This window comes from Myotis lucifugus, unplaced genomic scaffold (genome assembly GCF_000147115.1).
Source record: "Myotis lucifugus unplaced genomic scaffold, Myoluc2.0 scaffold_139, whole genome shotgun sequence".
Lineage (NCBI taxonomy): Eukaryota > Metazoa > Chordata > Mammalia > Chiroptera > Vespertilionidae > Myotis > Myotis lucifugus.
The window spans coordinates 957,697-970,145 of NW_005871187.1; the positions used below are offsets into that span (position 1 = coordinate 957,697).

A 12,449-nucleotide genomic window follows, 5' to 3' on the forward strand; every position below is an offset into this window, starting at 1 on the left:
GGGGGGGGGGGTTGGGGCGCCACCCCCTGTCACACACAGAGCAGGGCTGATCAGGGGGTTGGGAGGCCACACCCTGTCATACACAGAGCCGCAGAGCGATCAGGGGGTTTGGGCGCTGCACCCTGTCATGCTGATCTGGTGCCAGGAGGCCTTGCGGCTTCGCTGATCCCGGTGCTGGGAGGCATATTACCCTTTTACTATATAGGATAGAGGCCTGGGGGCCGGCTGGTTTGCCCTGAAGGGTGTCCTGGATCAGGGTGGGGGTCCCCACTGGGGTGCCTGGCCAGCCTGGATGAGGGGATGATGGCTGTTTGCAGCTGGTCACACACCCTTCAGGGTGGGGGTCCCCACTGGGGTGCCTGGCCAGTCTGGGTGAGGGGCTGAGGGCTGCTTTCAGGCTGGCGGTTTTGACTGCTTTCAGGCTGGCAGGAAGCTCCCAACCACTCCTTTTTTTCTTTTCTTTTTTTCTTCTGGGCCAGCTTTAGCTCTGGCTCTAGCTCTGAGGCTTCTGCTGCTGGTTTGTTTGCCGTTCTATAATCGAAACAATGTATAACTTCAGCTCTGAGATCCCAGCCGGCTATATTTGTTAGAATGTTTCAAACTGCCAGCTCAGAGGCCGGCAAGTCAGGCGGGGAACATTGCAGTCTGCAGTCACGGGAGCAAGCAAGCCTCACGTTCGCTTCCAGCTGCCTGGCTGCCGGCCGCCATCTTGGCTGACAGTTAATTTGCATAAGGATACGCTGATTAGCCAATGGGAAGGGTAGCGGTCGTACGCCAATTACCATTTTTCTCTTTTATTAGTGTAGATAGAGAAAGATAATAAATATATAGAAACAGAGTGCTATGTATATCATAGGAATATAATACTATTATATATAATATAATATATTTGAGAGAGAGAAAAAGAGAGATATAGGAACAGAGAAAGAGACCAAGAGAAACAGAGATCAAGATTAACCTGGTTGGGTGGAGCAGGGCAGGGGGTAGAGGGACAGGAAAGAATTTCCTGAGAAAAGAATATTTGAAGTAGAACTTTGTTGTCCACAAAGTTGAAAATGACTATGGGAACTTTTCCTGGGGAACAAATAGAACAGTCAGGGTGCGTTGACTTCATAATTCATATAGTCCTGTATTTGAACCCCTTACCTGTCATTTAATCACAGTGACGTTCAGGAGGTTATTTAACATTTTCAACACTCAGTTTCCTCTTATTTAAGTCAGGGATAATAGCTTCTACCTTGCTATATTTGTAGGATTTAAATGCCAATTTAGTCGCATTCCCTTAACCTAGCACCAGGTTTGTAGCAGATGTTGCCAATGTTTATTCTCCCTCTTTACATCTAGAGTCTTTAATGCACAAAGCCCTGCAATGAGGCTGTGATCGTTGACATTCCGCCTCTGGAAATATGTATCTTTTGAACCATATCATCCATAGAGCTTTTGAAATCAGTAAGAGTTTGTAAAATAAAATATGTGAATTGTTTACAGAGCCTGATATGTTTAGTATTTCAAATGTGAGTGCTAACAGCGGGAATGCTGGCATAGCGATGACAAGACTGGAGTGAGAACACAATCTGTGCCTATTAAAGTGTAAAAATAAACTTTTAACAATGGTTTATAACAGCCCATTGGTCACGTTTTCTCCCAAAATATGCAACCAGGCAGCTGGTCAACTGAGCTGATGACTAATTCCTCCAGGGTATTTAATTCCCTTGTCTTCTTGGTGATTACAGTATGAACAGAGAGATGGCTGTGGATGAGAACCTTTTCTGGAAGGAACAATCTCTCTAAAGAATGTTAAAAATTTAGAAATAAAAGGCAACGTGAGTAAGTGGTCTAGGTAGTTTCCAAAAACAGAAGTTTACTCAAGTAAACAGAAATAAGAGACTTTTGTTTCAGGAAATACATGACATAATATGAGAAAGAAGATATTAGAGAAATCCAAAATTAGGATCTGAAATAAGGAATGACTTCATGGGGACTGAGACTGGAAGTTAGCTGAATCCAAATAGTTCTAGGAATCTTAGCAACAGGAGTAATGTGGCTATTTCATTTTTCCCTAGTAATGTGACTCAGCTATTAAACAAAATTCTTCTACTCCCCAATAGACTTAGTCTTATATATTGACTCTAATATATTCTTCCTACCTTCCAGATGGTGTGTGTGTGTGTGTGTGTGTGCGCGCGCGCATGTGTGTGAACACTTGGAGTGCGGGTGAATTTCCCGCCAAAATATAAGATGGCTCTGTCTTTTGGTTTTGTTCCATCCACCAAAAGGGTGGATTACAAACAAATATTTGGTAATACGCAGTTACAATCGGCCCGAGTTTACACGTTTCCCGCACTCCACCGCAAATCTATATGAACCGAGTTAAAGACGGCTCCCGCGGAGTACGCGCAATTCACGCGAGCCGACTTAACTCGTTTCCCGCACTCCAAGTGTGAAGAAACTGCTTCCTCATACCTTTGGTTCACCCTGCCTCACCTTTATCAGACTTTTGTGTCTCACTACATGCTCTTAGTTTCTTGTAGAAAGGACTGTGGATCTAGCAGTTTGTAATTAATGTGTTCAATGCAGTGAGGAAAGTTCACCATAGTTCTAAAGCATCTTACTTTCTCTTTTTAATGAAAAAAGAATGATTTAGAGATCTCCTAAGCATGCAATTATTGAATTGAGCTTTAATATATAATTCAGAACCATTATAATTTTATTTAATTCCCTTTTTAGTTAGTATACTTGTTTTCCATTACTGAGCCCAAAGTAGCTTTCAAAAGAGGATCTTTGGCTGAAGTATGAGGACCCTAGTTCATTCAATATCTGATCTGTTGTCATACTTACAATAGAGGCCCAGTGCATGAATTCATGCACCAGTGGGATCCCTTGGCCTGGCCTGTAGGATCGGGCCAAAACCAGCTCTCTGACATTCCTCAAGGGGTCCTGGATTGCAAGAGGGTGCAGACCAAGCCAAGGGACCCCACCGGTGCACAATCAGGGCCAGGGAGGGACGCGGGATATTGGCCAGCCAGGGAGGGACCACAGGAGGGCTCCTGGGCATGTCCGGCCCATCTCGCTCAGTCCCGATTGGCCAGACCCCAGCAGCAAGCTAACTTACTGGTCAGAGCGTCTTCCCTGGGGTGGTCAGTGCACATCATAGCAAGCAGTTGAGTGGCCTTAGCATATCATTAGCGTATTACCCTTTGATTGGTTGAATAGCCAACCAGATGACCGGACACTTAGCATATTAGGTTTTTATTATATACGATAGGTATTGGAAACAACTTAAAGAAGTCAGAGTACCAAACATTTTTAACAGTTACCAAATTTTCCTCTTTTTGTTTTCATATTATAAATGCAGACATATAGAGGGATAGACAGACACACACATACACTTCATTAAGTCAGAGAAAATTTAAGTTAAAAAATCATCCATATTAAATGAGTTTTCAATACAGTCATGTGTCACTTGACAAGAATATGTCCTGAATGAAATATGTCATTAAGTGATTTCATCCTTATGTGAACATCATAGAGTATACTTAAACAAACTGAGATGGTATAGTCTACTATACATCTAGACTGTATGTTGTTTTGCATGTTACTGTGCAAAACAACATGAGATTAAATCACCACAAGAGAAAAATTATGGAATCAAGAGAGGTGGTAATGAAGATGCATGTGGCTACTGGCAGTGTAACACAGCACAATGTTTTATAGCAGATTTTTTTTTAAGTAGAAAGGGTACACTCTAAGATAACAATAAAATTGTTGTATAGTAAATACATGAAGCAGAAACAGTAATTTATTATCATTATCAAGTACTAGAGGCCCGGTGCACAAAGTATGTGCACTGGGTGGGGAGGGGAGTCCCTCAGCCCAGCCTGCACCCTCTTGCAATCCAGGATCCCTTGCTCCTTACTGCTCTGCTCACTGCTCCTCAGCAGCAGGCTCCTTACTGCTCTTTAGTGCTGCTGTGGAGGTGGGAGAGGCTCCCGCCACTGCCACTGCACTCGCCAGCCATGAGGCCAGCTTCTTGTGGGAGTCCACTGATCACCAAGGGGCAGCTCCTGCATGGAGCGTCTGCCCCCTAGTGGTCAGTGCATGTCATAGCGACCGGTCATTCTGGTGGTTCTGCCATAATGGTCGCTGGGCTTTTATCATAGAGATTATGCACTACACGAAATTGTGTGTGCTATACTTTTATGCGACTGGCAGAGCAGTAGCTTTTGGTTACACCAGCATCATCATAAACATGGGGAATGTGTTGTGCTACAACATTACAATAGCTGATGTCACTAGCTGATAGGAATTTTGGGATCACTGGTTCACATGGGTCCATCATTGACCAAAACATCATTTTGCAGCACATGACCAGAATGGACTTACTATAAAACTGTGATTGGTTATGTAGATATAATTATGGAGAAGTTTGTATAGTTTTATTTGTGAATAGATATTTATGAAAAAATGGCAAACCTTTTTCTAAAAGAACTTTCCAACATACATACCTATTCAAAGTTAATATTTGACTATTTATTATCAAAATTTTCTAGTTTGCCCTATCTAATTTATTGTTTTAAAGCTGGAGAGCTTGTATGTTTGTTCATGAAAAATTGTAGTTGCTTTCTTTAGTATTTATTTTTATAAATTTTCTCAAGTTATTTATGCCCATAGAGTGAACCCTCATATGATGGGAGAGAGGTATATTTCCCTAAATCTCAGTGGCAAGAATATGAAAAGAAAATATGTCTTAAAATTTCAGTAATCAGAGGAGAGCAAGTACAGTGGGAGGCAGCCCATTGATCAATTTATTCTTGATGCTCGGGAGTGGAGAAAAATATCTATTGGTTTCTCTGATTTTTAGAATATATATATAACAGTGATGAAAAACACCTCCTAATAATAAACCTCTCTAGTTTTTCTCAATCTCCCTAGATAAATAATACTCATAAAGGTGCATTTGTTTGAAGATAACACAATTCATTTATTTCCTCTTGTCAGGAGATCCTTCAATCCCTGTATTTACATAAAAATAACTCACCTTAAGAAACGTTGATTTAGGTAGGCTTGTGAAATTGTTACCTATTAGGGGCTCATTAGGGAATTAAAAAGAAGGCTTCTAATCACTTTTCCAAAGACTAGAACTTTTATTTGAAAACAGTAAGGAGAGATATATTAATGCATATATATGCTCTAGCATACCATTAGATTTCTAAACCCTCAATTACTTTAGTTTTCTTATTATACACGAGAAAACAGATCCAGAGAAGTTCTATGATTACTTCAATGTTTCAACAAGCCAGGGCTACAATTCAGATTTGCATCATTTATCCATGACTCGAAGGTTAATATTTAATGTGTCCTAAAAGGATGAGTACAGTGACATGTCTCACAAATAGCACTATATCTGTAGGCATAATGTGAACTATTTAGTCATTATTATTATCAATATTTGTTATTACTCATCTGAGCTTTCATTTCCTTACCAGGGGGCTTGCATAGGACAATACATATATTTTATACTCAGATTTGCAAAGACAATAAAAAATTAGAAATGAAACATTTACTGAAACTCAAGTACTATAAAGTAAAAATAATGTAAGGAGCTCTGATATCACATATATTTCTGGTGAAATAAAAGAAAATCCCCACATTTTATCAAATAATTTCAATACATTTTAATGTGCAAATCATATAATATACAAACAGTAGTCCATTTCATAGGTCCTTCATTTTGATTCATATCCTAGGTATATCTTTATTACGTTTTTTGTGTTCAATTTACCAATATTTAATCATTGATAAGTGTATGTATGATAGCAACTCCAGGTGCTATCATTAAATAAAATCAGATGCCTATTGATTATAGAAATTATTTTTCCAAATGAGTGCTCAACAAGGATTTATCAATCCACTGCTGAGGTCTCTTAATAAATGAATAAGAAAATATAATATTCCTAGTTATTATTTATCATCCAGCTCCTAGTTATATTTAAAATTTCTCTTTCACTATTACCTCATGCACCATGCAATAAAACGAACATTTCTGATAAAATTCTATGGAATCTCACTTCCATATCTTTACTGACATGGTCCCTTCCCCCTGAGAATCACTGATCCTCCCAGCATCACATCCTTAATCCCAGTCCTATGTCATATGCATTTAAACTAGTTCCTCCATTTTCCTCAATTTTCCTATTTAATAATCTCTTCTTCTCAACTCCCATAATATTTTATCTGTACTTTTCTAATTTCATTTATCCTCTAGTATTACCTATTATAATTTGCATTCTCTGTTAAAAACTGATGTTTAAAAATTAAAAAAATCATATATATCGATGTTTCCTGGTCCCTATCCCACCACTACTCAGTCTTGTCTAAGCTAGAATATGCAGACTCAGAATCCAGATAGGTTATGAGATTGAACCTGATATTGGGCCACCACTGGTTATGTTGAGCTCAATGAAGTATCAGTGAGAACTTTTTGAGCTGAAGCTGAGAAACCCAACTTAAAATAATTTAAGCAAAATAGGAAATTCACCTTATTTTACTGAAAGGAGGGCAAGAAGTTAAATCCCAGGTAGAACTGGCATGCTACCAGTATTCTCTTTTTTTATATCTCCTGTATCTGCATTGGCTTAATTCTATCTAAATTGGCTTAATTCTCTTCAATGGCAGATTCACTCCTTACACTAGTGGAAGTTCAGTGACTCAGACATGCAGGCTCTTTTTTTGCCACAAGGAGGAACTGAGACTTGGACTCCCTGGTCTCCTGTTCAAAACTCTCAGCCTTGCCCTGTCTGGTGTTTCTCAGTGGTTAGAGCATCAGCCTGTGCACCTAAGGGTCGTGGGTTTGATTCCAGGGTCCAGGTTTGATACCCTGCCCCAGTTGGGGAGTGTAGGGGAGCCAACCAATCCATGGGTCTCTTACATTGACGTTCTCTCTCTCTCCCTCCCTCCCTCCCTCCCTCCCTCCCTCCATTTCTTCCACTCTCTCTAAAAATCAATGGAAAAAATGTCCTCAGGTGAGGATGAAGAAAAATAAAGTAAAATAAAATAATAATAACAATGATAATCCCAGCCTAAGCTGCCCATCCATGAATCAAACATTGTGTTCAGGGCAAGGGTTTAATCTAACTAGCCAAGTGTGAGTCTGATGCCCATAATAGGTGAATAACTACAGCCAGGAAGCCAGAATTTATAGGAAGATAGTGGCTCCTATTCAAGTCACATGGTTAGAAAAGATAGAAGAAACATTTTCTATAGAAACACTGAAAATATAGGTTCTATTCCTGGAAGACAAGAAACATGTTGAATACAATTGGCAAAGATGTTGAAAATAAAAATGTAAAAATGCATTATTTGGACATAAGATCAACCAAACCTTTTTAACTCATGAGCTAAATCAAATGTTTAAGGTCTACTGGATGTAAATTTTTGGCTCTGGAAATGAATATTACTATGAGTACCAGACAGAAATATCACTTGAAATATTTAAGTGCTAACACATGGACACTGACCAATCAGAACTGATCTTCAAACAATCAGAAAAAAATCCCAGCTCTGGCATGAGTACCAGGACATACAAATTGAATATAATTTGCCTGTTAGGATAAGTCACCAATGAATGCAATATGATTATAGACTCTCTGCATGCCCTTTTTTCCCTAGGCATTTTATTTTGCTACACTCAAATCCTAAAAATGACAGGTAACATGATAAAAATAAGAGTCAATGTTCATCCAACACTGAATTTCTTCAAGGTACATAAAATCACCTAGAGAAACGATTGAAATATAGAGCCCATAGCCCCATCTTCAAAGATTATTTATCAATAGGTTCAGAATTAAACCCTGTAGCCTACAATTTTAGTAAGGCTTCCAGACTTTTCTGATGTCATTGGCTCTCTGTTCTGCAACACACTTGGAGAAACACTGCTCTAAATTGCATTCCACTTACGGAAAAACATCCGAGCTATTTGTAAGTAATTGGAATAAATAAGAAAATCAACAACCATGAAGACATAGAAGGATAGTAATGAACTCTCAGCAGGAAGGCTTCTGTTTATTAGGGATCTGGGTAATTCGGGGCCTTCTTCCAATGGCGTGTAATTCCAGAGTAGGGCAATCAACTAAGCCAAAAGGGACAAGTATGAGGAAAAAGATGAAAACACAACTTAGTGTATCTTGAGCATATTTAGTTTAATATAAGGGACTATCAAAAAGTAAATGAGATACATTGACTGAAGAGATAATTTTAGTGATTTGATCTTTGACAATGTATCATATAGGATTTTCTTACCTGTCATCATCACACCCTACCCAACAAAAGACATTACAGCCAGGCTGCATATGGCTTTAGATATTAAAAATAGAAACTGAAATAAAACAAGTAGTGAAGGCAGGCAATCAATGATTGATGCAGTATATGTGATATTCCTGGATTGTTATGCTCTGTGATTGATGTTACCCAACAGAGTGATATCAAGAAAACGGTTGTGGACTTAAGGTCAGAAAACTCCCATTTTTGCTCTGTTTCCACCAACAGCTTTCGTTAGAACCTTGTGCCACTTACCTGACCCCTTGGACTCTTACCTCCCTCATCTTTAAAAGAAAGAGGGTGAATTAAACTGAGAAAAACCTTTAGTCATAACACGATGATCCCATGAAACATAAAGCAAAATTTAATTCCTGATTGTAATCAATTGTTAAAGAGCAAAATGTACCTAAAGAGCTTTCTCATCTGTCCTTATAGCACTATCAGAATAAAATTTAAAAGATCCAGCTATTTCTTACAGTGCAGCTCAAATTAGGTAATATAATCGGAAGCCTTTTATTCAAACCTTTTAACTTTATTTTTAATATCTAGTTTAGATATTAGCAAACCTCTTGGACCCTAAAGTGAGGCTTAACCATCTCTTTGGTCATATGGGAATCATTTACGGAACATGAGAAAGCCAACCTGGATAAGATTACTTCCCAAATACTACCAGGAGTGCCCATCCTTGGAGTCACTTTTAAGGATTAAAGCAATAAAAGAACACCTTTGCAATCACAAATGTTATCTAGAAGAGAAGAGAGAGAATATTTGGGTCTGGCTCCTATTAGCCAAAAAACATCAGTAGTATCTTGGGATTTTTCAGAGTTGGATCGAGGTTTTGAAGGGCCTGAAATGTTGTTACAATTCTGGGACCTACTTTAGTCAAAGGGTTTTTAAAAAGAACTAATATAAAAGTCAATTCTAAAGGGAATTTTTACTTAGGCTAGAAAAAGAAGTAAAAACAAATTACTGGAGTTTTGGAAATTCAGGTCTCTTTCTCCTGAGACCTCTTTAGACACTTACAAGAAGTCATTATAAAGAATCATCTTCTAAATCCATCCTGACGTTCACTGCCCTTCTACAGCACTCTACAGCTCTCAGCCACAGCCAGCACTCATAGGGACTCATGCAAATAAGGGTGTTCAGTTTAACAAGCGTAAGTTTAATAAGTATCGTGTATTATTAATCATCAGCTTAACAGGTGGACAAGGAACAAGAACACCACAGAATCAATTTTGGGAGAGAATGGAGAGCTCAGAAGCTGACATTAGGGACTGCTTCAGTGGGCAATCAGAGGTACCCTCTGAATGGGCGGCCTGGGAATCTTTATATGAGGGCTTACAAGTAAGAGGGCATTAAAGATAAACTTCTCAATATTGGGTGCACTCAGTCAGGTATCACTAAGCAGGCCAAATCCTGATATTCAGGAGAGCCGGGAAAAAAAGAAGACACGAGGAAATAAAAGAAAGGAAGTTGGAAAATGTGGGTGAGGGCAGGAGGAGGGTGTAAACAAAGTAGAAGAGAAAAACATCAGAGAGAGAGAGAGAGAGAGAGAGAGAGAGAGAGAGAGAGAGAGAGAGAAGAGGTGCTTCACCATCTGTTCTGAGCGATGTAACAGTGCTAATCACTCAGTTCACCTGCTGTATACCAGCACAGTGAACATAAGACTAGGAAGAAAGCGAGGGAGTTAGCCCGTTAGAACAGGACATTACATTAATGGAAATTCTCTCTATTCCCTCATCTTAGAGTTTAGAAAAATGAGACAGAGGTCACTGGCCTGTCAGAGATGATTGTCTAGCATAGCCAAGGCCGGAAGCCCCATCTCTTTGATGAAAATAACACTGATTTTTTTTCTCTTTATGATTGCTTTACAAAAATCTAGCAAAGATAACCTCTTGTCCTCAGCAAACTTAAACACTTCTCCATCTAAAGCTGTCCACACACGCAAAAATAATAAAAAATAAAATAAAGTTGTCCAAGTCTTCCTTCATGACACATCTCAAATCAATAATAAAGAAGTAATAAAGAAATAATTAACACATGAAGGTTTTCTTTGTTGAAGGTAGCTTTGTCTCCCTTTGCATGTCCAGTGCACCTTGCCTGTATATCTTATAGCATTTATTTTACTCTGTCCAAGTCTCTTTCTCTCCTCACCTTTCTCACCCCCCCCCCCCACACACAGAGGAATTACACAGTGTTCTACATGCACCCACACATATATATGCAAATATGCCCATAAACACAGACACCCATAAGCACACACACAAGCTCCCCAGTGCTAAATCAAGACTCTACCATGTAACAATATTTTAGAAAAAGCTGATTTTCCTATTTCTGGTGGTTTTCTATATCTCTTTCTTCTTACCATTCCATTTACTTTCTCTTCTCCCTTTTCCCCACTTACACAAATCCTAGCCATTCTCATAATCCCCTCAAATGCACATAAAACTTTAAGGATACCTCATTCACAGCACTCGTCACTTTCTATGTTGCATGACACTTATTTTGATATATAGCTCTTTCCCCATACTTGAGTGTACTTTGTATGTGGTTTCTTTCTTTAAGAATATACTTGCTGAGTGCTTGAGAGCACAGTCCATGGGTGATTTATCTTTGTAATGCCCACAATGCCTTGCAAAATGCTTGCATATTATAGGTATTCAGTAAATATATATTAACTAATAAATAAGTGTTCACTAATTTGGAAATGATAAAGTTCTGGAACCTTTATTCATTTTTTTAAAAATCAGCAATTATTTACCATAGGAAATGCCTGTAGTTATTTCTTTCCTTTGGAATATAATTAGTACCTAAACTACTAGTGTTAATTTACACTTAGATAATTAATATTTTAAAAAGTACTGAACATACATGCAATCCAATCCTTAAGGGAAGGCAGACATCATAATGACTGAATTTAAGTGTATTTTTCTTTTTTTAATGCTTCAAAAATTTAGCAGTCATCAAACAGACATTAACAACCAAACCACAGTGCTGTTCAACGTAACCATCCCAGGATTGAAAAGAAATTGTGACATTCATTTTATGCTTTAAGACTTTGCTTTCTTTTCCAGGTGTGATGGGAGAATACGAGCCGAAAATTGAGGTCCATTTTCCTTTAACTGTTACGGCTGCTAAGGGAACAACTGTTAAGCTGGAGTGCTTTGCCCTTGGCAAGTAAGTCCATATTCTTCCATAATTAGACACAATTGTTTATTAGAATGTGACATATCTTATTTTTTAATCACTTATTTTGCTAGATTTCACTTTCCCAGAAGCTCCTTGGTGGGAAGAAGTAACCAATTATAATGATCTTTCTAGTCATTTCTATGAACCTCAATGTATACATTTTTACTATTTTAACATAGAGACCACTTCTTTAATTAAAAAAAGAGCTTTACATCTCTGCCAATGTGTCCTGAAAATTTCAGTATTTTTTCTTAAATTTTATTCAGCAATGATGTAAATGAAAATATAAAAGAATAAGGTGCTATCTGCTCCTCACAGATTTTGATAAGATATAATAAGCCATGAGTATAAAAATCACAAAGACAATAATTACAGTGAGTCAACTGCTTACTTCTGTATCTCCTGAAATAATGATAATGTGATAGCACCAGCTGTCAATATGCACAACATGTAATGATTCCCCAAATCAGAAAGATGATTCATATCACACTTTAATGCCTGCTATACTTAAGGATTCTATTTCGGAGGGTTTAAATCCCGTGATATATAATTACTTGTCAATGATGTTTACAATATGAGTATTGGGTATAGAGGCAGGAGTGGAATTTTGATTGTATTTGATTAGAGTATTATGATTTATTTTTAACAGAGTGTTGTTGTTTGCTTTTTTTTATGGGTGATAAGCCCTCAGGGTTCTTTCTAACTCTATAATTATAATTTGCATAACTGCATCTCTATCAGAGTTGCTAATCATTTAACTTTACTTGTGGTGAGCTATTCTTACAGTGTGACTACAAAGTACATGGAGATAAAACATGCTATACAAGTGTGCTTAAAGTAGGTTTAGCCTATAAGTGAGGAAAATATTACTAAGTATAAGAAATGTAGCTAGGAAAAGGACATGTAGGGCATGAACATAGTAAACACTATGTTTTCTAATATCA

At 38.1% G+C, this 12,449-nt stretch overlaps 1 protein-coding gene across 1 annotated transcript in view; it reads left to right on the forward strand.

Annotated features, from left to right (window-relative positions):
* The window catches only part of CNTN5 (contactin 5), a 643,923-nt gene that overhangs the window by 348,428 nt on the left and 283,046 nt on the right, over nt 1–12,449 (forward strand). The window contains exon 6 of the mRNA XM_023758835.1: nt 11,391–11,493. Coding sequence (XP_023614603.1) covers nt 11,391–11,493 — 103 coding nt within the window. The remainder of the gene's footprint in view (nt 1–11,390; nt 11,494–12,449) is intronic.